At 33.3% G+C, this 21,887-nt stretch overlaps 2 protein-coding genes across 4 annotated transcripts; one reads left to right on the top strand and one right to left on the bottom strand.

The window, feature by feature from the left end:
- Positions 1-1,038: 1,038 nt before the first annotated feature.
- LOC112030661 (uncharacterized) lies at positions 1,039-5,585 on the top strand. 3 transcript variants are annotated; one of them, XM_024063327.2, is made up of 4 exons: positions 1,039-1,241; positions 2,130-2,249; positions 2,330-2,438; positions 4,230-5,585. In XM_024063327.2, exons 1-4 carry the CDS (start codon positions 1,137-1,139, stop codon positions 4,238-4,240), a joined length of 345 nt encoding a protein of 114 aa, XP_023919095.1. In that variant the 5' UTR covers positions 1,039-1,136; the 3' UTR covers positions 4,241-5,585. The 3 variants fall into 3 exon arrangements, with proteins under 3 accessions (XP_023919095.1, XP_023919096.1, XP_023919094.1); XM_024063328.2 differs by lacking the exon at positions 4,230-5,585 and adding an exon at positions 3,371-3,686 and having other exon boundaries at positions 2,212-2,249; XM_024063326.2 differs by lacking the exon at positions 4,230-5,585 and adding an exon at positions 3,371-3,686 and having other exon boundaries at positions 1,040-1,241.
- Positions 5,586-7,735: 2,150 nt separating this feature from the next.
- LOC112030678 (receptor-like protein 7) lies at positions 7,736-11,179 on the bottom strand. The gene has a single exon (XM_024063344.2). The coding sequence runs from the start codon at positions 11,165-11,167 to the stop codon at positions 8,387-8,389; it is 2,781 nt and encodes a 926-aa protein (XP_023919112.2). The 5' UTR covers positions 11,168-11,179; the 3' UTR covers positions 7,736-8,386.
- Between the last annotated feature and the right edge of the window lie 10,708 nt (positions 11,180-21,887).

Raw genomic sequence — 21,887 nt, 5'->3', positions numbered from 1 at the left:
TTAGAATTTTTTTTTTTCTAGTACTCCTTAGAAACAGTCCATCCTCTATACATTTTAAATGGCCTAAAAAAAAAAATGTAAGTAAATCCATCAATTATATTTAAAAAAAAATACAATAATTTAATAACATAATAAAAATGTAATTTTATCAATAACCAAATAACATTTCACTGAAAAGTGACATAATTGTCAATTAACTAAATTAAGTAGCTTCCTTTTCTACAAACCTTTCTTCCCAAAGCATCATCGAATTAGACCAAAGTGGACCGAAATGGATTAAAGTAAATTGAATGGACCGAAATGGACTGAAGTGAAAATGAAGTAGACTGAAATTGATTGAAATGGATCAAATGGACTGGATTCGACCAATTTGGACCCGATTGGACCAAAATAGACCAAACTAAAATGAATGGACTGAATAGACTAATTAGACCGAAATGGGCAGAAGTGCATCAAACTGGACTGAAATAGATGGAAGTGGTCCAAACTGGACTAAATGAACCGAATCGGACCAAAATAGACTGAATGGACCGAAATTGACCAAAATGCGACAATTATATAGCTCAATAAAGCATGGCACAATAAATACTATACTTCAATTTTTAGATATTATAAATAGATAAATATAAATTTGGAAATGTACTTATTTCTTAGTTGCAAATAAAAGTGACTAGTAGCAACCAATTCAAAGAAACTTATTTAAATTGGTCAGATAGGATGAATCAAACTCTAATATGAGTTAGAAACTTATCGTACTAAAATGGATTCATGTTCCCATTACTTATTACATTTTTTTTTCTCTAAAAAATCTAAGATCATAAATTATTAAATTATTTTGCAATTTCTTGCCACATCTATGATGTGACTAAGTGTGAGTGGTGTAGAAAAAAAGTTGTAATTTCATGTGTAAATAATAGACAAACTATTCAAAAACTGTCTTGTGAAATAGTTTGTGATACTAGAACCACTTTTTTTTTTTTTTTTTACCGAATTCGGATGGATCTTATCCAGGTTCCTTTTTAACAGGTCCATCATAAGTCCACGTGGACGGCCCCCATTCAATCCCACTACAAATTCATTTCTCCCTTCCCGCCAAAGCGCGCCTTCTGATTTCACAGAGAGAGAGAGAGAGGAAAATGGAACTGAGTCTGAGAGGGAATGCAATCAAGACCTTTGCTCGGTGCATCACATGCCTCGCACGTGTAGGCAAAGAGCTAGCAATTCAAGCGTCTCCTTCTCAGGTATATTATATATGATTAAATAACTAAAATTATCATTAATTTTTTTTTTTTTAATTTGATCCAATTTGTTTGATTTATTAATCATATCAGTTTATTTATACTTTTTTTAATTGTTCATATAGTTTACTCTGTGTTCATATTGATTTGGTAACTCATTATTAGGGATTTGGTGTATTTTAATTAGGGTTTTAGAAGAGCATATAAATGGGGTTTATATCAAAATTATTTGTTATTTGTGGAATTGGGTGTGAGGAATTTGTGTTTGATTTGATTTATATGAATCATGCTTTGATAGGTGAACAAATCAGTGAGTAGAAGCTCTGTTTGGATGGTATGAAAATGAAGGGGTAAAAAGGGCATAAACAGGCTTTCATAGAATAATATTTAATTAGTTCTGGAATTGGGTGTGAGGAATTATGTTTGACTAGATTTATATGAATCATGCTTGATGAGTGAGAAATTCACAAGTGAAGCTCTGTTTGATTGGCAAGAAAATGGAAAAAAATATATATATTCAAAAAATTAAAGCTCCGAAGCCTAGACTTGAATTTTTTTTTTTTTTGGGGGGGTATCTGAAAATTCAAGAGATTTCCTCAAACATGTTATGCAGAAGTATTTCGCTATAACTGAGTGGAGGGCTCGAGGTTTTTTTCTTATGTAGTTTAAGTTATGAGAAGAGGTTAGAAATTTTTGTTTTGTTTTGTTGGATTTTCCTTCTGAAATATCTCCATCGACTATATCAAACTTTAGCAGAATTAGGACTACCCTTTTGGTTTTCTGCAAATAAGGATGGGTAACAAATGAGTTAATAATTTGTAAGTACCATATTGCATATTCATGTGTTAAGTAATTGAGTTGATTTGTGTAGTTACTATTTTCTGCCTGCAGCTTGCTTTTCACACTCTCAATTCATCGCAGTCAGCTTATCAGTCCATTACATTTAAGCCTGATTTCTTTGATGTCTATACAGTCTCTGGTAACCAAGTCCAATGCAGTGTGCTTTTGAAGGTAAGGTGGTTTCTTTAACCATGTTAGATATTGTAATGGGATTTTTCAACTTATCAGTCTTGCTGACTTGACATCTTCAGGCCATTTGTTCTCTTCTTAGGACACCTATTGCAAGTATTGACAATTTAAGTGTGAAGTTGCCTGATCCTGATGCATTGAAAGTGCAATGGGCGTTGGAATGCTATAGTGGTAAAGTACTTTCTCACATATCTTGTTTTTTTATAATCCTATGGACTTATTAGGGATAGGGTGATGCAGACTCAATAGATTGGGGTAGAATGGTAAAATTGATTGGTGCTTAGACATCGATGATAGCGGTCACTGTCATATTTGCTGGAATATTATTTTATTTGACAAGGAATATGTTTTATTTCTACCATGTGCAATGCAATCAGGTAAAGGTTAGGAATGAAATAATCTTATGGTATTCTACAGATATCCTTTGAGAATAAAAATTTATTGTGAGATGTATCCAACACTGTCACTAGAATGACTGTAATACATCAGAAATAGAGTAGCTGAATGTACCATCTATATGTCTTCTAGTCTTTGAACATTTCTACAATCAACAGGTCTTATTTAGTTTGCGGAAAAAAAGATGGGCTTGTACTAAATGTTATTTGATTCTGAAAACAATATTCTTCCATACGGGATAGGAAAATGTAAGAGAAATCCCCTTCTTTGTTTTGTAACATACATCACAAAAGGAGTATAAGTAAGTTGGCCAAATGTTATTTTGAAGAAAATCCAAAATTATTGCTGAGGCCATGAGCCCATGATGATCATTCAGACCAGAGAAGCTATGTGTGATGTAGTTAGGAGGATAATATATACCATAGAGTTATTTAGCCTAATCTCCAATGGCTACCTCCAATAAACCTTCATCCTACACAAGTCATTTAACATGTAGCTTTTGAATGAGTTATTCTCATTTAGATAAGACTATTCTAAATTTGAATTTTAGGCTAACTTTTTGAAAGCTCTAGATTTATGATATCTCTTGTGCTATGGAAATGTTACTAGATAACTGAACCATGCAACTTTTTTATTATGCAATCTTCTTAGTAGGTTATTTGATTCAAACATTGATTTGAAACAATTTCATATTGTACATTTTGCAGACATGAGGAAAACCTATTGGATTACTTGGAATGTTGAGCCCAACATACAATTTACTAAATTGACACATTATGAGTAGTGGAAATAAGAGCAATGTCAAAACTTGGTCCATATATCCACAATTTACTAAAGTGACATGGGGAGGAAAAGTAACTTTAGGGGAGATAGTTAGATTAGATTGTTTCAAATATGCAGGTTAAGGGGAGTATGTAACTATTTATTAAGGGAGACGAAATATTTCTTTGTATGTTAGAGAGTTACCGGTTAACATGATGTACTTTTTTAATCTTTAAACATTTTTTATGTTTCAACTATGTATTTTGATTTGACTCTTGCTGAGTTGCGTAACCGTTTTTTAATGTTGAGCATGTTGAGTTTAATTACTATGTTGTGCTTGATTAATTAACATGTTTGTATGATGAATCCCTTGATTGATTGATCAGTTTAGTCAAATCAGGACTATTAGTGTATGGTCAAGTTCTGTGGTTCAACTATTTTATGCTTGATCATTTTATTTCTTTTTATATTCTGTATTTGATGCGTTTAAGGAGGGTTTTATTTTTTGGGGAGGATAAACAACAGAATTTCATTTTAAGGAGTTTTTTTTTTTTTTTTTTTTTTTTTCATGGGATTTGTTCTTGATTCCAGGTAAGACTTGTATTTCATCTAGGATCATGTTTTGGTTTCTAGCTTAGCTGTAAGTCGAGTTTATTGTCTTTCATAGGCTTGCATTTGTACTTGAGTCCATATTAGGGTGTTCTGTCATAAAATTTCCAAGGGGCAATTTGTTATCAGTTTTAGTGTTGGCTAATTTCATAACAAATTTATTTGTAATTTGGGTTCTTGCATTGTAATCTGTAGGGGCAATATAAAGGTTGAAATTTGGAAGTATCTATCCATCATGTAAGTATGAAGACCTTGCTTGTATGACTTCCAACAACCGATCAAGAGAAATTGAAGATTCAACCAGAAAGTTTCAATTGACCCTTGAGAGATTAAAAATTTAATACTCTATTATGAAAATTTACATATTTGGTTTCCAGGTTTGATTCTATATCCTTACTTATATATAAACCATGGTTTTCTTTAGAAAGTTTTAACCTATGACATCCACTCCTGATGATAACTTTTTATCATCAGACCAAGACACCAATCACTTTTTGGTGTAAGTGGGGATTGAACTCCAAATCTCTTATACAACAATCAGAGACTTTACCAATTGAGCTAACTAGAACCCACGTTTGGTCTAGCTTTTAGAACTGTGATTAAAACCTTATTTTAACCATTATATGTATATATATTAAAAGTCAAAACTTAGATAAAATTTCATTTGAATCTATAATTCGAGCCCAATTTTGCGTCATGTGTCTCGAAAAACCTTAATCTTAGTGTTAGATGCCCACACTATAGTTATCCTTCCAGTTATATTGCAATAATTGAGAAATCTTTTTTTCTTTTTTTAATGAATACAATGAGTGGCCTTATACTAATATTTATGCCATGCACCAGGTATAGTTTCAATGTTTGTTAGTTTCTTCATGCTTTAAAAGAAAATTCCATTTGTCGTATTTGTCAAAAGCAAGTTTTCTCTTCGCCAGTAGGCAGGAGGAAACACATATCTTCTCTTAGAATTCAATGTCTCACATGCTACCCCAGTTTGCTAGACACATAGGACATGTAGTTTCATCTTCCCTAACACTTATTATTATTATTGTTGTTGCTGTTGTTGTTGTTGTTGTTGTTGTTGTTACTAAATTGTATTTTTTTTTCCCTGGTGGGATAAATTAGATAATGGTCACAAATTGCCAGAGGAAGGGAAAAGGGAAATAGATGAATAAGAAACCAGTTTTACACTTGAAACCTGATGTCATATTCATTTAAAATAAAGTAACTTATATAAGCTATATAAGCCTATCCCATTTACACCTTATTCCATGGTAAGTGATCTACCGCATACTTGTTCCTGTACTGTATACCATATATGCCATCATATTTGTTCAAGGTAACACTACTCACCATGGAATTTGGGGATTTTGCTCAGAGAGAGAGAGAAAGAGAATGGGGGGTGTTTGGGAATTTGGGGGTTTTAGAGGGTTATTAGTAGGTGTGTTTGAAATTCAGTGTTAGATTGCTCTAGTTGAAAGTAGAATTTTGAATTTAGAATTTCATTGTTTGTTTTTGTTTGGTTTTGGGCTTTTCTTGTCTCTGCCAAGTTCAATTACTTGCTGCTGGGTTTTCGGACAGTTATAATTCCCAAGTTAGGTTTTTTTTTTTTTTAATATTAAAAAAAAAAAATTGAATTCTTATTCCAAGAAACCCTAGTGGATTTGAGCTTATTTTTAGAAGCAAACATGTGACGCTTCCACATCTTGCATCAGCTTACTACTAAAATTATTTTATTGACCATCATTAAAAATTTGTCACATTGATATTTATGAATTTTATTGTGCCGCTAGACTTATTTATTTAAATTAGCTTGATAGTTCAACCAAAAAAAAGCTTGAAAGTTACTCGAAACCAAAAGAGAGAGAGAAAGAGAGAAGAGTGATATGCCAATTCTACAATTTAGAGTTACAAGAAGAAGGAGGTTTTGCAATTTAAGGGAGGAGCCACACCGGCATGAGGCTAAGAAATTGATTAGGGAATCGACACCAATGGGAGGAAAGAGTGAGAATGAAGCTGTTTATTTTTTTTCTACCTTGTTTATGACTTGGTATGGTTCGTATTTATACAATTAGAAACAACTGTGTTTATTTTTTGGTTTGGTACTGGTACGCCAAATACCAACTGAATTGGCCGGTTTGGTACAAAATTGACTACTTTACTTGTAACTCAATTAACACTCGATGTTTCCAACAGAGATTTATAGAGTTCAAATTCTTCCTCCTCTAACTAACAAGTTATATATATATATATATATCGCCTCTAAATCCCTTGACGTTAATCTTAAATCCAACAGAAAATTTGACTAATATGCATTTCCCAACATTAACGGCTTCTGTTAAAGAATTTGTGCTTTGGTGTTTAACAATCAAAATGAAATCACTGTAGTCAATTTTTGTCATTTTTATTGCTAGTACGGAAAGATGAATGGCCATTTTTTTTTTTTTTTTTTTTTGAGAAACAAATGTTATAGATAAGAGAAACTTTTCTGCATATTGATAAAGAAAACCACAAAAGTCGCGTTCTCCTCACTGTATTCAGATCATAGAATATTGTACTGCACCTAATACATATGAATGGCCGAGATGAAACATCAAAAACTTAACTTATTATTTCAGCGGTCCGATAAGATAAAAATAATAACTTCTTAACTTTGTATCCTCTCTGGATAGGAAGGCTGAGGCAACTGAATTACAGAGAGACACATGATTGTCAGCTAAGACTCTTTGAACCTTCTTGTCTAACTTTTGTCTTTGTTTCCCACTGGATACGGGAAGCTTTATATTAGCAAAAGACTCGAGTTTATACAGACTGGGTTTACACATTGATTAGCTTTCTTCTAGATACGTTGAACTTCATGAGCTCGTCATTTTTGGCTTAGGAGCTTTCAGCAATAAGAAAAAAATAGATGGCATATTAGAGCATTTGAATTTGCTCGTGCAAATCTTCCTGTCTATTTTAGTATATTTATTTTTCAAAACATCTCACATCAGATTATCTATCTTATACTACATATTATTAAAATATTAATTTTTTTTCTTTTTCACCATTGTTATTAATTCCATTACATTTTGCCTAAAACTGCCTGGAACTTTCCATTCTAACTAGTTCACCACCATAAGAAATCCACCCAAGGAAGACATAATAAAGGATAAGCAATGATTACCACTTAAATGAATTAACCTAAAAGATACAAAGTAAGATTATCTCGCCACCACCACCGCACACCTTTAGTACAATCTTGGTACAATGGTCATTTTACAAGTATAAGTTCTTGTAAGGTGTGGGAAGCAAGAGCTGATGTTCAAGTTCTCAGGAGATAGTTTCATATATATATACACTTAGATTATATTAGAATAGAATTATATCTTGTATAGAAAAAGAAAAAAGAAAAAAGAAGATTATCACTCCACCTATTTTTTTCCTTTTCGTTTCTCAGCCCAAAGACTGATTTCATTCAAATAACGCTCACTATTATGTGATTTTCATCCATACAAGAGCTATGATTTATATTGGGAGAGGCAATTAGGGAGGACTAACCCATTAAAATTACAGCTTCAGGCCCATTTACAAAGCCTATGAGGAATAAACCTAACTTACAATCTCTTCTCAAGAGGGTCTCATGTATATCAAGTGTATGCAGTGAGACACTGGCAGTTTGTGGGTTCTACCAATGTGTGGGGCTCACGGGATTTTACAAAAAAATTAAGGCAAATGACCCTAATCAATGTTTCTACATAGATCTTTGTGCTTGGAAACGATATTTTAATTGGTAAAAGAAATATTCTTAAGAGAGTGATACGGTAGTAACAACGTCTTTACAACAAGAAGAGAGAAAACAAACCACCGGGCCTTCTGGCCTGGATGGTACCCGGTCCTCTAGGGACCTAACAGCTCAGGGTTCTATCCCCTGCATAAACACTTACCAAGCAAAAAAAAAAAAAAAAAAAAAAAAAATAAGAAGAAGAAGAAGAAGAAGAAGTAAAAAGTGAAAAGTAAAAGACAAAAAGTTATATGTACAAGAAAAGAGGACAAGGAAACTCAGGAAAAATGAAAGGTAGAAAGTAAAAAAGGTGCTACATGCAAATACAGAGATCAAATTCTTTGAAGCACATCATAACCGATACAAACCCGTATGAATGCCTTCACCTTTTAAGTTGCCTTCTTCGAGTTCTGACAAACCAACATTGCATCTTCTCAGTCACAACGTTTCCAACAACCACCCCGATTATAAGGCCACTAACATATCCTGGGAGGATTATTTTCCAATCAAATTCAATGTGAAACCAAGAGTCTTGAACTTCTTTGATGTCTGAAGAGGGCAGAGGCGCTTGTTCATGATTTTCACATTTCTTTTATAATGGATTTCCACATAATCCTAAATTTCCAGCAAATGAACTATTCTCAAATGTATCAAATTGATTACCATGAGGTATAAGCCCTGTAAGTTGGTTATTTGAGACATTAAATGATCCAAGGAAGGTGAGTTGCGTTAGTTGCCATGGAATTTGTCCCGAGAGCTTGTTTTGAGAAAGGTCAAGTGACTCAAGTGTTGTTAAGTCTCCTAGTGACAATGGGATATGACCAGTGAGGTTGTTGTTGGAAAAGTTGAGCAATTGGAAGCCATTTAGATTCCCAATGAATTCTGAAATCTTTCCATTGAATTCATTGCTTGAAAGATCAATAGCTGCGAAGACTTCTATGATCTTTGAATACATTATTTCCCTGCCTTTGTTTATTATTGTCATCGAGTAAGGGTAATATTGGGGCACAATATAACCACATGATGGAACACTTGTAACTTCCAGCATATATGCGAAGTTATCTGCATCAATTTTCTTCATATATTTCCAGCTTTGGAAATATTCAAATGGCAACTTACCAGTAAATTTATTTGAGGAAAGATCAAGAATGTGCAACTTGGGAAATGCAAAGATGGTTGTAGGACTACCCACTATACCATAAAGTCCATTACGTCGAAGAATTAGTACCCTAAGTTCGGAAAGTGTACCCAACCAAGAGGGAAAAACATCATTGAGCTGATTGCTTCCAAGATTTAGAATCTCTAGCATTTTGCAATTTGATAATGATCTTGGTAGAAGCCCCTCAAATTGATTTTGGCTCAAGTCAATCATCTTCATTCTACTTCCCTTTGCACATAGCTGAGGAATCATGCCATGAAAGTTGTTGCCTTGAAGATTCAATATGCTCAAAGAGTTGCTAAAATTGCTCAAACAGTGTGGAAGTGTGCCCCTGAATTTGTTATTGGACAAATCAAGGGAATGAAGAAAACTAAGTTTGCAAATCAATGGTGAAACTTCTCCTTGGAGCATGTTGTCTGCAACCAAATAAAATAATGTGGATGGTGGTGGAACTAGGGGTAATGCTCGTAAATTATTGGACCGAAGGTCCAAAATTTGTAGTTGAGGCCATGAAAAATTTTCAAAATGTTGGTCAAAGCCTGTTAAAAAGTTGTGAGAAAAGTTCACAAGCGTCAAAGTTTCTCTACTTGTGTTCCATACCCATTTGGGTATTTGGCCTCGAATATTGTTGTAGGATAGGTCTAGCCCTTGCAACTCGTCTTGTTTGCGTAAGAAATTTGGGAAATGTCTCAAGTTGCATGAACCCAATCCTAAAACCTCAAATTTATTTTGTGTTGCATTGGTACTGTTTTTGGTGAGGAATGATATTTTGTTCAATGATAGAATTAGTGAGGTTAAAACTTTGAGGTTCATAAACATTTCCAGAGTCACTGTGCCACTCAAGTGGTTGGAGTAAAGGTTGAGTTGTTCAAGTTTCTTGAGTTCAAAAATTGAGATTGGAATTGAGCCTTGTAAATTATTAAATGCAAGGTCCAAGTCAGTTAACTGAGTCAAGTTGGCAAGCCAAGAAGGGATTCGACCCATTAATTGGGTACTGACCATGTTCAAAACACTAAGTTGGGTTAGATTTGCAAAGGATGATGGAATCTCCATTGTTAAATTGATTCCTTCAAGATCTAAAACATAAAGTTTGCTCAACTTCCCAAGCCAGGACAAGGAAGAAGGGTTTGAGCTTCTAACAAACGAAGGTGAAATTGACCCTGATAATTGACAATGAGAGAAGCCTAAATAATTCAAGGAAATAAGGTTTGACAACGAGGAAGGTATTGGGCCCACAAAAGAGTTATTAGAAAGTAACAGAAGAGTGAGTCGAGTAAGGTTACCTAATGAAGATGGAATGTGACCTGAGAAATTACAATCTCCAATCCGTAGTTCATTCAAGGAATCAAGGTTTCCAATTGAATCTGGCAGTTTTCCCGAGAAACTAGTACCACCGAGTGATAAAATTTTAAGGGGGTTGCTCGAGTAGAATTCAGGCAAATAGCCCATGAGATCTGGATTGTCATTTACCCAAAGATCCCGTAGATTCGGCAGCTTGAAAATTTCAGGAGGGAATTCACCATGCAATCCGCAATCACTCAAATCGAGTGCCCTCAAACAAGACAAATTCCCTAAGATTTCGGGAACTGGAGATGATATCTGAACGAGCGAGAGTCTTAGATCTTCTAGGCTGGGTAAGTTTTGAACTAAACCTTGTAGACTTCTGAGATGTAGCTCATAATTATATGACAGATCAAGGAATGTCAACTTGGAAAGCACTGAAATATTTAATGGAATTTGGCCAGAAAACGATGAAGTGGAGAGGTTGAGATATGTCAACCCAGAAAGACGGCTGAAACCAGATGGGATCTGAGAGGAATTGAAGTCGTTATAAGCAAGATTAAGCCTTCGAAGATGAATAAGGCTGAAGAGGCTGCTGTTGGAGAGCATAGAACCATAGAGACAGCCGAAACTGAGGTCAAGGCCAATCACATGACCAGTCTCCTCGTTGCACTCCACACCATCCCATAAGCAGCAATCTGTGTCTGCCCCTTCCACTTTCCAAGATGAAATCTTAGGAGGATAACCAGAAAGATCAAAGCAAGAATTCAGGTTCCAGTGAAAGCTTTGTTTGAATTGCAGCAAGGCAGAGCTCTCATCATCATGGCAGAGTACTGGCTGCCTAGAAGCAAAACAGTTAGTGGCAATAGCATGCAACAGTGGAATTAAAAATAGCAAGCGTATGGACATCAAGTAACACAAGAATGACGCCATAATAATGTATTATCTTTAACAATGAAGAACTCTTAAGTACGAAAGGGAGTGAAACTATATTGCTTATATAGACATGAATAATGAATTGAAGTCTTGATCTGTGCAAATTGGATACACAAGTGCATGCGTACCGAACCAACAATTACAGTGGTCTATGGTGAGCCCAATCTTTTGCATTGTGGAAAATGGGAAAGTGGTAAGTTCTCTAGAAAGTCAAGTCGATCGTCTCCAATGTCAATGCTATCGATTCAGAATTGAAATAATTAGCTTTACCAAAAAAAAAAAAAGAATTGAAATAATTAGCTAGTCGAACCAAACTAGGGATAACTAGGTGTCGAACTTTGATTTGCATTAGCTGATTTTAGCTAGTATTCAACCAAACGCTTTTGGTGGTTAACAATCCATTGGAATCCTTGTAGTCTTTCTCTTTTGTCATTTTTATGTGAATAATGTCTCCATTAAGTTTAAGAGACTAATGCAATCCACATACGGTTTATTTCTATTATTAATTGCACTTTAGTTTATATTTTATCTCCACTATGAGAATTAAATTACTTAATATAATATTAATTCATTATTGCGGAAGTATAAAGTGGAATATAATCCTTCTAAAAAAAAAGTGGACTATAAAAAGTGTGACAGAATATTTGAATTCTCATAGTGAACATAAGGAGTGAAAAGGCATATTAAATAACTTACACTAAAGCCAAGAGTTTTGTATAGGTCAACTAATATCTCCGAGTATTTCCAACGGAGTCATCTAAGATTCAACCTCTCTCTTCATTTACTATAAATCAAATTATTAAAAATGAAATGTGTATAGTAACAAACTCTTTGTTGGGAGTTTAAGAAAATAAACTAAAGTTAAAAATAAAGTAACCTCTAGTCTAAACTTTGAACAAATTCATGTTTGTATCAAAATATTTTAGGCACAGGCGAGAAGAATTAATTTTCTCTTTCAAAATCAATTTGCAAGTGGATTTTCTCTTAGAATTATTTGGACAAACATGGTTGAAGGCATGCATATCTGTCTTAATTTTGTCTTTGTTTTCAACTAGTTGATTCATGGTGTGATGCGTAGTGCATTTTAAAACATTTTAAAAAAATTATATTATGTCTTTTGTATAAGTAATCTATATATATAATAATAGGTGAAGCAGAGAGAAAATCCAATTAAATTTCAATTGGATTCTCAATTTTGCGCCACTTTTCCTAACCATAAAGATGCAAACTTTGTAAGCAATTTATAACAAAGATGAAAACTCTAGCTTTGCTATCTTTTTGGAAATTATGCAACGTACCCAAACCAAATTCTTATCACCGATATTAATCTCTTTGGTTTTCACCAAATTCTTATTGTATGTTAAAATATTTAGGAAATTAACTTCAATTATATTACAAGTTAACAAGGAATTCTCCATGAAACTCAAGCTTCCACTAATGGTAACAATTTATTTAGTTTTTTATTGAAAGTATTTTGCTGGAGCATACTCAAGTATACTCGTATTTTGCTGGAGCATACCCTAAAAGTTCAAATTAACAAACTCAAAAGAATCATCAATTAAAAGCAGCCCCTGTGGATTTTAGACATCCTTAGATACCTCTATAAAAGCTAAGTGGGTGAGAATATTAATGCAAATTTCACCAACCTTAAACCACTTCATTTACTATTGTCTCACAAAACATAATATTTTTGTGCCAAATACAGCATATACCAAAACAAGTGTTTTTTTTTTTATAGAAGAATCCTTGATCAAATATGGAAAATCCTCTCTCTCTCTCTCTCTAAAATTTTCCCTCTTCTGTTATATTTTAAGGCTCGATGCCTTTGTTTGTTGTGCTGTTACTTCTTTTATACTTAAATGTTAAATCAACAATTTTGTGTGAACTTGATGAAACAATGCTTCAAGCTTTCACCACAATAGGTCTTGATAAGAGTAACAAACTTAACCCCCTATCTTAAACCTTTTAAATTACCAATTTTCCCAAAAGGTTGACCTATTAGGAAATTATAAGTTTAATCACTTAACCTTAATTTTAATACTCCCTATCATATATGAGCTTAAACTTTCCCTTAATAAGTGAATGTCCAACATGTGAGATTTTTAACATTTTAAATAAGATTTAAAACAAATATCAAACTTAGAATCTCCTACAGTTATATGAAAGAGAAAATGCATTTATAATACTCCAAAAGTACTTAATAATTATCCCCAAAAGTGAAGCCAATCCAAACTCAACACGTGCTAACGAGAAGACGAAGACCCCAACAATGGGTCAACTTTGGTTTCTACTTCTTGGCTCTATACTATATTTGTAGTGCGTACAGGGCCGAAGCCACCTTATGGGCCCCTACATTTTTAAAACCTTCTATAGTAGGAAAAAAGTACAACCCACTCCATTTTTAAAAGAGCCCCGCCGAATTTGTTCTCCCAAATTCCTACTTTTGACCTAAAAACAAAAAATGTATTTTAATTTTTTTTTTTAACAAAAAGTGTGTAATGGCATTTATAAAATAGACAACTCCCATGAAAATTTCTTTTTGCCAAAGTCTTCCCCATTCCCCCAATGTGATGTTTGCCCCTCTACAATTCCATGCCATTATATATATATATATATACATAATTATATTTAATAGGTTTTTTTTTACCCCTTAAAATAAAAATTTGAACACTTGATCCTTGATTTTTTTAAACTCAGCTAAAATAAGTTTGAATATGATTCTTTTAACAATATTTTGGACTTTTTAAACACAAAAAATAACCCAAAAACTAACCAATTTTATCTAAAATTTTAAAAAGAAATTTATAAGCACAACAAAAAGAGTACAAATTTGCTAATTATAAACTTTAGAAAAATCTCATTAGATCTTAACAAATTTGAAATAAATCAATCAAATGGGAGATCAATAGATGAATAATTGTTTGGCTGTATACATTTAAAGAGATGTAACTCGTAGAATTGATAATAAAGATATCATGCAATGATTTCAAAATATGAATCATTTTAGAAAGCAATTATAAAAAATTTAAAAAAAAATTATTTATTTCAGGGTTTTTTTTTTTTTTTTTTGTGATGTCGATATATTCAAGTTTTCTTTTGTTTTAAATTTTGTATAATTTATGCTTCATATTAATCCCTAAAAAATAATCTTGAAGCTGTCACTGATGTCTATTTGGAATTGTTTTTTGCTTATACTCCCGACCCCCTAACTTGAAATCAGGGTTCGTCACTGCATACTGGGATTCATGCAAGGAGAAGTCTTTACAAGAACAAGTCAAATTGGGTATTGGAACCTATATTGGTATAGGTTTAGTAGGTTCTACTGTAGGTTGGTATTTTAAAATTCACCCGTTGTGGTTTTTGCCTACAAAAATTTTCCCCATCATGATCAAATTGCCAAGTCAAATTTATTTTTTGCTGTACTTAATTTAGTTTAGTAATTTGATTGTGCCTCCACGATATTTTTATGTAATTTGGATGATTAATCAACTTAGATAATTTAATTAATTAACCGGGGCTAATCTATAATCCAACCCAATTTTTAAAAAAAATAATAATAATGAACAAAGATGCTTAGGTATGTATGTATATAGTATGTCTTGGTTTGAGTTTTTCTTGAATTGCGAATTGATAAAATAGTTTTACATCAGGCCCCTCCAAGCAAAAATTCTTGGCTCCACTATGAGTGCATTGACATCAGAAAACACTAATACCATAGAATTATTAGTCTTTCTTCCAAAGTTGGATGACTCACTTTTTTGTATGGAAGTCTAGAGTCTAGACACCCTCAAGCACTATAATGTTGGTAGACCCACATTTTACACATTCGTCAATTATTAACAAATAAATAAGCTTTCCTGTAAAAATTAATTCAATAACACAATCATTCGGAATGAACATGGCAAGAGCATTAATATCGTAAGAGAGACGTTAATATCGGCCATCATAATTTTGCCGTGCTAAAAACTTTAAATTAAATATACAATTCAGAGATAAGTGTTTCAAACTTTCAATAGTTTCCTCGGAAAACTCTGCCATTATCTCTTTCTGCTAAATTTAACTTTCTTTTTTTTTGGGTAGAAATGGGAAATATCATTAACTAAGCAGAAATACAATTGGAGCGAACTCGCTCATACATCACCTCTGATGCATCAAGACTGACCAGTAGTGATACATCAGAAGGGGGAAAAGAAAAAACAACAAAATCTTGGGAAAGGAGGGCTCCTTTACGAGCGAGGGCATCCGCACATTTGTTAGCTTCTCTATAACAATGAAGAACTCTCACTCTGGGTATTTTCTTTAGTCCCTCTCTGCAATCTGCAACATTACAAAAAAAAATTGGACTATTGCAGTGGGTTCAAATACCACAGCTATATGTCACATATTGCGGCGTTTTTTGGGACTGTCGCTATACATAGCGTTTATTGTAGCATTTTTTGAGACCACCACTATATGTATAGTCTTTTGTGGCATCCTATAGCGGCGGGACATAAAACCGCCCCAATATATATGTTTTAGTGGTGTTAACTTAAATATAGCGGCGCTTCAAAATCCCACCGCAATAAATATATCATTTTGCGCAAATACTATAGCGGCAGTATAAAAAATCGCTACAATATGTAAGTTATAGAGGCATTGAGATGACCACTGCAATATGTACTCCTTTTTGCAGTGCTTTTTCTTAGTTATAGCGGCGGGTTGGACCGCCGCAATAGACCATTAAATTTCCCTCTATGTTTTTTCGCCTTACCACTTAAAGATCAAATGGTAAATTACACCGGATTAGCATGAAAATTGGCATGTATATTAAGAACATACAGAACATGTAATCCAACGGTTGGATTTTCAAAATATTAATTCAATAATAAGTTATTGGTTGGTGTAACATTTTTTAGAGTTACATCAGGTGTAACTTGAACCCAACCCTATATTTCTTAATTCAATGTGAATTTTGACAAATCTACTATTAGATTACATTATTTTCATATATTTTTCATGATTACAAAATTTCAAGGTGATCAAAGATTAATAACCATGTCATCAATCAATTAATAACCACGGATATATGTTATGTAATTTGGATGATTAATCAACTTAGATAATTTAATTAATTAACCGGGGCTAATCTATAATCCAACCCAATTTTTAAAAAAAATAATAATAATGAACAAAGATGCTTACGTATGTATGTATATAGTATGTCTTGGTTTGAGATTTTCTTGAATTGCGAATTGATAAAATAGTTTTACATCAGGCCCCTCCAAGCAAAAATTCTTGGCTCCACTATGAGTGCATTGACATCAGAAAACACTAATACCATAGAATTATTAGTCTTTCTTCCAAAGTTGGATGACTCACTTTTTTGTATGGAAGTCTAGAGTCTAGACACCCTCCAGCACTATAATGTTGGTAGACCCACATTTTACACATTCGTCAATTATTAACAAATAAATAAGCTTTCCTGTAAAAATTAATTCAATAACACAATCATTCGGAATGAACATGGCAAGAGCATTAATATCGTAAGAGAGACGTTAATATCGGCCATCATAATTTTGCCGTGCTAAAAACTTTAAATTAAATATACAATTCAGAGATAAGTGTTTCAAACATTCAATAGTTTCCTCGGAAAACTCTGCCATTATCTCTTTCTGCTAAATTTAACTTTCTTTTTTTTTGGGTAGAAATGGGAAATATCATCAACTAAGCAGAAATACAATTGGAGCGAACTCGCTCATACATCACCTCTGATGCATCAAGACTGACCAATAGTGATACATCAGAAGGGGGAAAAGAAAAAACAACAAAATCTTGGGAAAGGAGGGCTCCTTTACGAGCGAGGGCATCCGCACATTTGTTGGCTTCTCTATAACAATGAAGAACTCTCACTCTGGGTATTTTCTTTAGTCCCTCTCTGCAATCTGCAACATTACAAAAAAAAATTGGACTATTGCAGCGGGTTCAAATACCACAGCTATATGTCACATATTGCGGCGTTTTTTGGGACTGTCGCTATACATAGCATTTATTGTAGCATTTTTTGAGACCACCACTATATGTATAGTCTTTTGTGGCGTCCTATAGCGGCGGGACATAAAACTGCCCCAATATATATGTTTTAGCAGTGTTAACTTAAATATAGCAGCGCTTCAAAATCCCACCGCAATAAATATATCATTTTGCGCAAATACTATAGCGGCAGTATAAAAAATCGCTGCAATATGTAAGTTATAGAGGCATTGAGATGACCACTGCAATATGTACTCCTTTTTGCAGTGGTTTTTCTTAGTTGTAGCGGCGGGTTGGACCGCCACAATAGACCTTTAAATTTCCCTCTATGTTGTTTCGCCTTACCACTTAAAGATCAAATGGTAAATTACACCCGATTAGCATGAAAATTGGCATGTATATTAAGAACATATAGAACATGTAATCCAACGGTTGGATTTTCAAAATATTAATTCAATAACAAGTTATTGGTTGGTGTAACATTTTTTAGAGTTACATCAGGTGTAACTTGAACCCAACCCTATATTTCTTAATTCAATGTGAATTTTGACAAATCTACTATTAGATTACATTATTTTCATATATTTTTCATGATTACAAAATTTCAAGGTGATCAAAGATTAATAACCATGTCATCAATCAATTAATAACCACGGCTATGTGTTATGTAATTTGGATGATTAATCAACTTAGATAATTTAATTAATTAACCAGGGCTAATCTATAATCCAACCCAATTTTTAAAAAAAATAATAATAATGAACAAAGATGCTTAGGTATGTATGTATATAGTATGTCTTGGTTTGAGATTTTCTTGAATTGCGAATTGATAAAATAGTTTTACATCAGGCCCCTCCAAGCAAAAATTCTTGGCTCCACTATGAGTCCATTGACATCAGAAAACACTAATACCATAGAATTATTAGTCTTTCTTCCAAAGTTGGATGACTCACTTTTTTGTATGGAAGTCTAGAGTCTAGACACCCTCCAGCACTATAATGTTGGTAGACCCACATTTTACACATTCCTCAATTATTAACAAATAAATAAGCTTTCCTGTAAAAATTAATTCAATAACACAATCATTCGGAATGAACATGGCAAGAGCATTAATATCGTAAGAGAGACGTTAATATCGGCCATCATAATTTTGCCGTGCTAAAAACTTTAAATTAAATATACAATTCAGAGATAAGTGTTTCAAACTTTCAATAGTTTCCTCGGAAAACTCTGCCATTATCTCTTTCTGCTAAATTTAACTTTCTTTTTTTTTTGGGTAGAAATGGGAAATATCATCAACTAAGCAGAAATACAATTGGAGCGAACTCGCTCATACATCACCTCTGATGCATCAAGACTGACTAGTAGTGATACATCAGAAGTGGGAAAAGAAAAAAGAACAAAATCTTGGGAAAGGAGGGCTCCTTTACGAGCGAGGGCATCCGCACATTTGTTGGCTTCTCTATAACAATGAAGAACTCTCACTCTGGGTATTTTCTTTAGTCCCTCTCTGCAATCTGCAACATTACAAAAAAAATTGGACTATTGCAGCGGGTTCAAATACCACAGCTATATGTCACATATTGCGGCGTTTTTTGGGACTGTCGCTATACATAGCGTTTATTGTAGCATTTTTTGAGACCACCACTATATGTATAGTCTTTTGTGGCGTCCTATAGCGGCGGGACATAAAACCGCCCCAATATATATGTTTTAGCGGTGTTAACTTAAATATAGCGGCGCTTCAAAATCCCACCGCAATAAATATATCATTTTGCGCAAATACTATAGCGACAGTATAAAAAATCGCTGCAATATGTAAGTTATAGAGACATTGAGATGACCACTGCAATATGTACTCCTTTTTGCAGTGCTTTTTCTTAGTTATAGTGGCGGGTTGGACCGCCACAATAGACCTTTAAATTTCCCTCTATGTTTTTTCGCCTTACCACTTAAAGATCAAATTGTAAATTACACCCGATTAGCATGAAAATTGGCATGTATATTAAGAACATATAGAACATGTAATCCAACGGTTGGATTTTCAAAATATTAATTCAATAATAAGTTATTGGTTGGTGTAACATTTTTTAGAGTTACACATTTTTTAGAGTTACATCAAGTGTAACTTGAATCCAACCCTATATTTCTTAATTCAATGTGAATTTTGACAAATCTACTATTAGATTACATTATTTTCATATATTTTTCATGATTACAAAATTTCAAGGTGATCAAAGATTAATAACCATGTCATCAATCAATTAATAACCATGGATATGTGTTATGTAATTTGGATGATTAATCAACTTAGATAATTTAATTAATTAACCGGGGCTAATCTATAATCCAACCTAATTTTAAAAAATAATAATAATAATGAACAAAGATGCTTAGGTATGTATGTATATAGTATGTCTTGGTTTGAGTTTTTCTTGAATTGCGAATTGATAAAATAGTTTTACATCAGGCCCCTCCAAGCAAAACTTCTTGGCTCCACTATGAGTGCATTGACATCAGAAAACACTAATACCATATAATTATTAGTCTTTCTTCCAAAGTTGGATGACTCACTTTTTTGTATGGAAGTCTAGAGTCTAGACACCCTCCAGCACTATAATGTTGGTAGACCCACATTTTACACATTCGTCAATTATTAACAAGTAAATAAGCTTTCCTGTAAAAATTAATTCAATAACACAATCATTCGGAATGAACATGGCAAGAGCATTAATATCGTAAGAGAGACGTTAATATCGGCCATCATAATTTTGCCGTGCTAAAAACTTTAAATTAAATATACAATTCAGAGATAAGTGTTTCAAACATTCAATAGTTTCCTCGGAAAACTCTGCCATTATCTCTTTCTGCTAAATTTAACTTTCTTTTTTTTTTGGTAGAAATGGGAAATATCATCAACTAAGCAGAAATACAATTGGAGCGAACTCGCTCATACATCACCTCTGATGCATCAAGACTGACCAATAGTGATACATCAGAAGGGGGAAAAGAAAAAACAACAAAATCTTGGGAAAGGAGGGCTCCTTTACGAGCGAGGGCATCCGCACATTTGTTGGCTTCTCTATAACAATGAAGAACTCTCACTCTGGGTATTTTCTTTAGTCCCTCTCTGCAATCTGCAACATTATAAAAAAATTGGACTATTGCAGCGGGTTCAAATACCACAGCTATATGTCACATATTGCGGCGTTTTTTGGGACTGTCGCTATACATAGCGTTTATTGCAGCATTTTTTGAGACAACCACTATATGTATAGTCTTTTGCGGCGTCCTACAGTGGCGGGACATAAAACCGCCACAATATATATGTTTTAGCGGTGTTAACTTAGATATAGCGGTGCTTCAAAATCCCACCGCAATAAATATATCATTTTGCGCAAATACTATAGCGGCAGTATAAAAAATCGCTGCAATATGTAAGTTATAGAGGCGTTGAGATGGCCACTGCAATATGTACTCCTTTTTACAGAGCTTTTTCTTAGTTATAGCGGCGGGTTGGACCGCCACAATAGACCTTTAAATTTCCCTCTATGTTTTTTCACCTTACCACTTAAAGATCAAATGGTAAATTACACCCGATTAGCATGAAAATTGGCATGTATATTAAGAACATATAGAACATGTAATCCAACGGTTGGATTTTCAAAATATTAATTCAATAATAAGTTATTGGTTGGTATAACATTTTTTAGAGTTACATCAAATGTAACTTGAACCCAACCCTATATTTCTTAATTCAATGTGAATTTTGACAAATCTACTATTAGATTACATTATTTTCATATATTTTTCATGATTACAAAATTTCAAGGTGATCAAAGATTAATAACCATGTCATCAATCAATTATTTAAATTCAAGTTTTCGTAGTTTAAAATAACGCATAAAAGATGAATTTAAAAATCAAAATCGTTTAATTGTGACCATAATTTACCAGAATGAACCTTTCATTACACTTTTCAAATCCAACGGTTAGATTTCAAATTTAAGTATGGCCCGTGATGGATGTGTGTTGTGTACCTATATGGCTATATACATTCTCTCAATTTGACCATCCAATTGGTCTCAAATTTCACCAACACCAGTATTTCACCATACTCTTCAATCCTATTGATCAAGATTTGAATATGAATTTCTCCAAGTCCAGTGGTCTCAGGACCATCTATTAAGTTTGACCAACTTTGACAACTTTGACTAAACTTTGAACGCGCCATTCTCTAAATCCAACCGTTTGATTGTGACCATAATTTAACAGAATTAATCTTTCATTACACTCTTCAGATCCAACGGTTAGATTTCAAATCTAAGAATGGCACATGATGAACATGTGCTATGTACTTGTATGGTTATATTCTCTCAATTTGACCATCCAATTAGTCATATTATTTTTTTTTTTAAAATAAACGTATTCAGTCATATATTGAAATTCTTACATAACTTTAATAATAGCTATGATCATTTTTTTTTTATTTTTTTAATAAGATAGAATGTGTGATATTTTTTGTTGTGTGATTTTTTTTTTTTTTTTTTTTTTTTGAGAAAATTGTGTGGTGAATTTTATTGAGTACATGTGATTGTTTTTCCCGCCGCTAAAAGGTCGCTTGACCCGAATGGGCGTTTTTCTGCCCACTGCAATAGGCCAAAAGCACCGCTAAATGACCAATCTATTGCGGCGTTTTTTGTTACCG

This window comes from Quercus suber, unplaced genomic scaffold (assembly GCF_002906115.3).
Source record: "Quercus suber isolate HL8 unplaced genomic scaffold, Cork oak 2.0 scaffold_239, whole genome shotgun sequence".
In the NCBI taxonomy this organism is placed as follows: Eukaryota; Viridiplantae; Streptophyta; class Magnoliopsida; order Fagales; family Fagaceae; genus Quercus; species Quercus suber.
The sequence above is the reverse complement of the archived record's forward strand: the minus strand, read 5'-3'. Positions and strand labels throughout refer to the sequence as shown.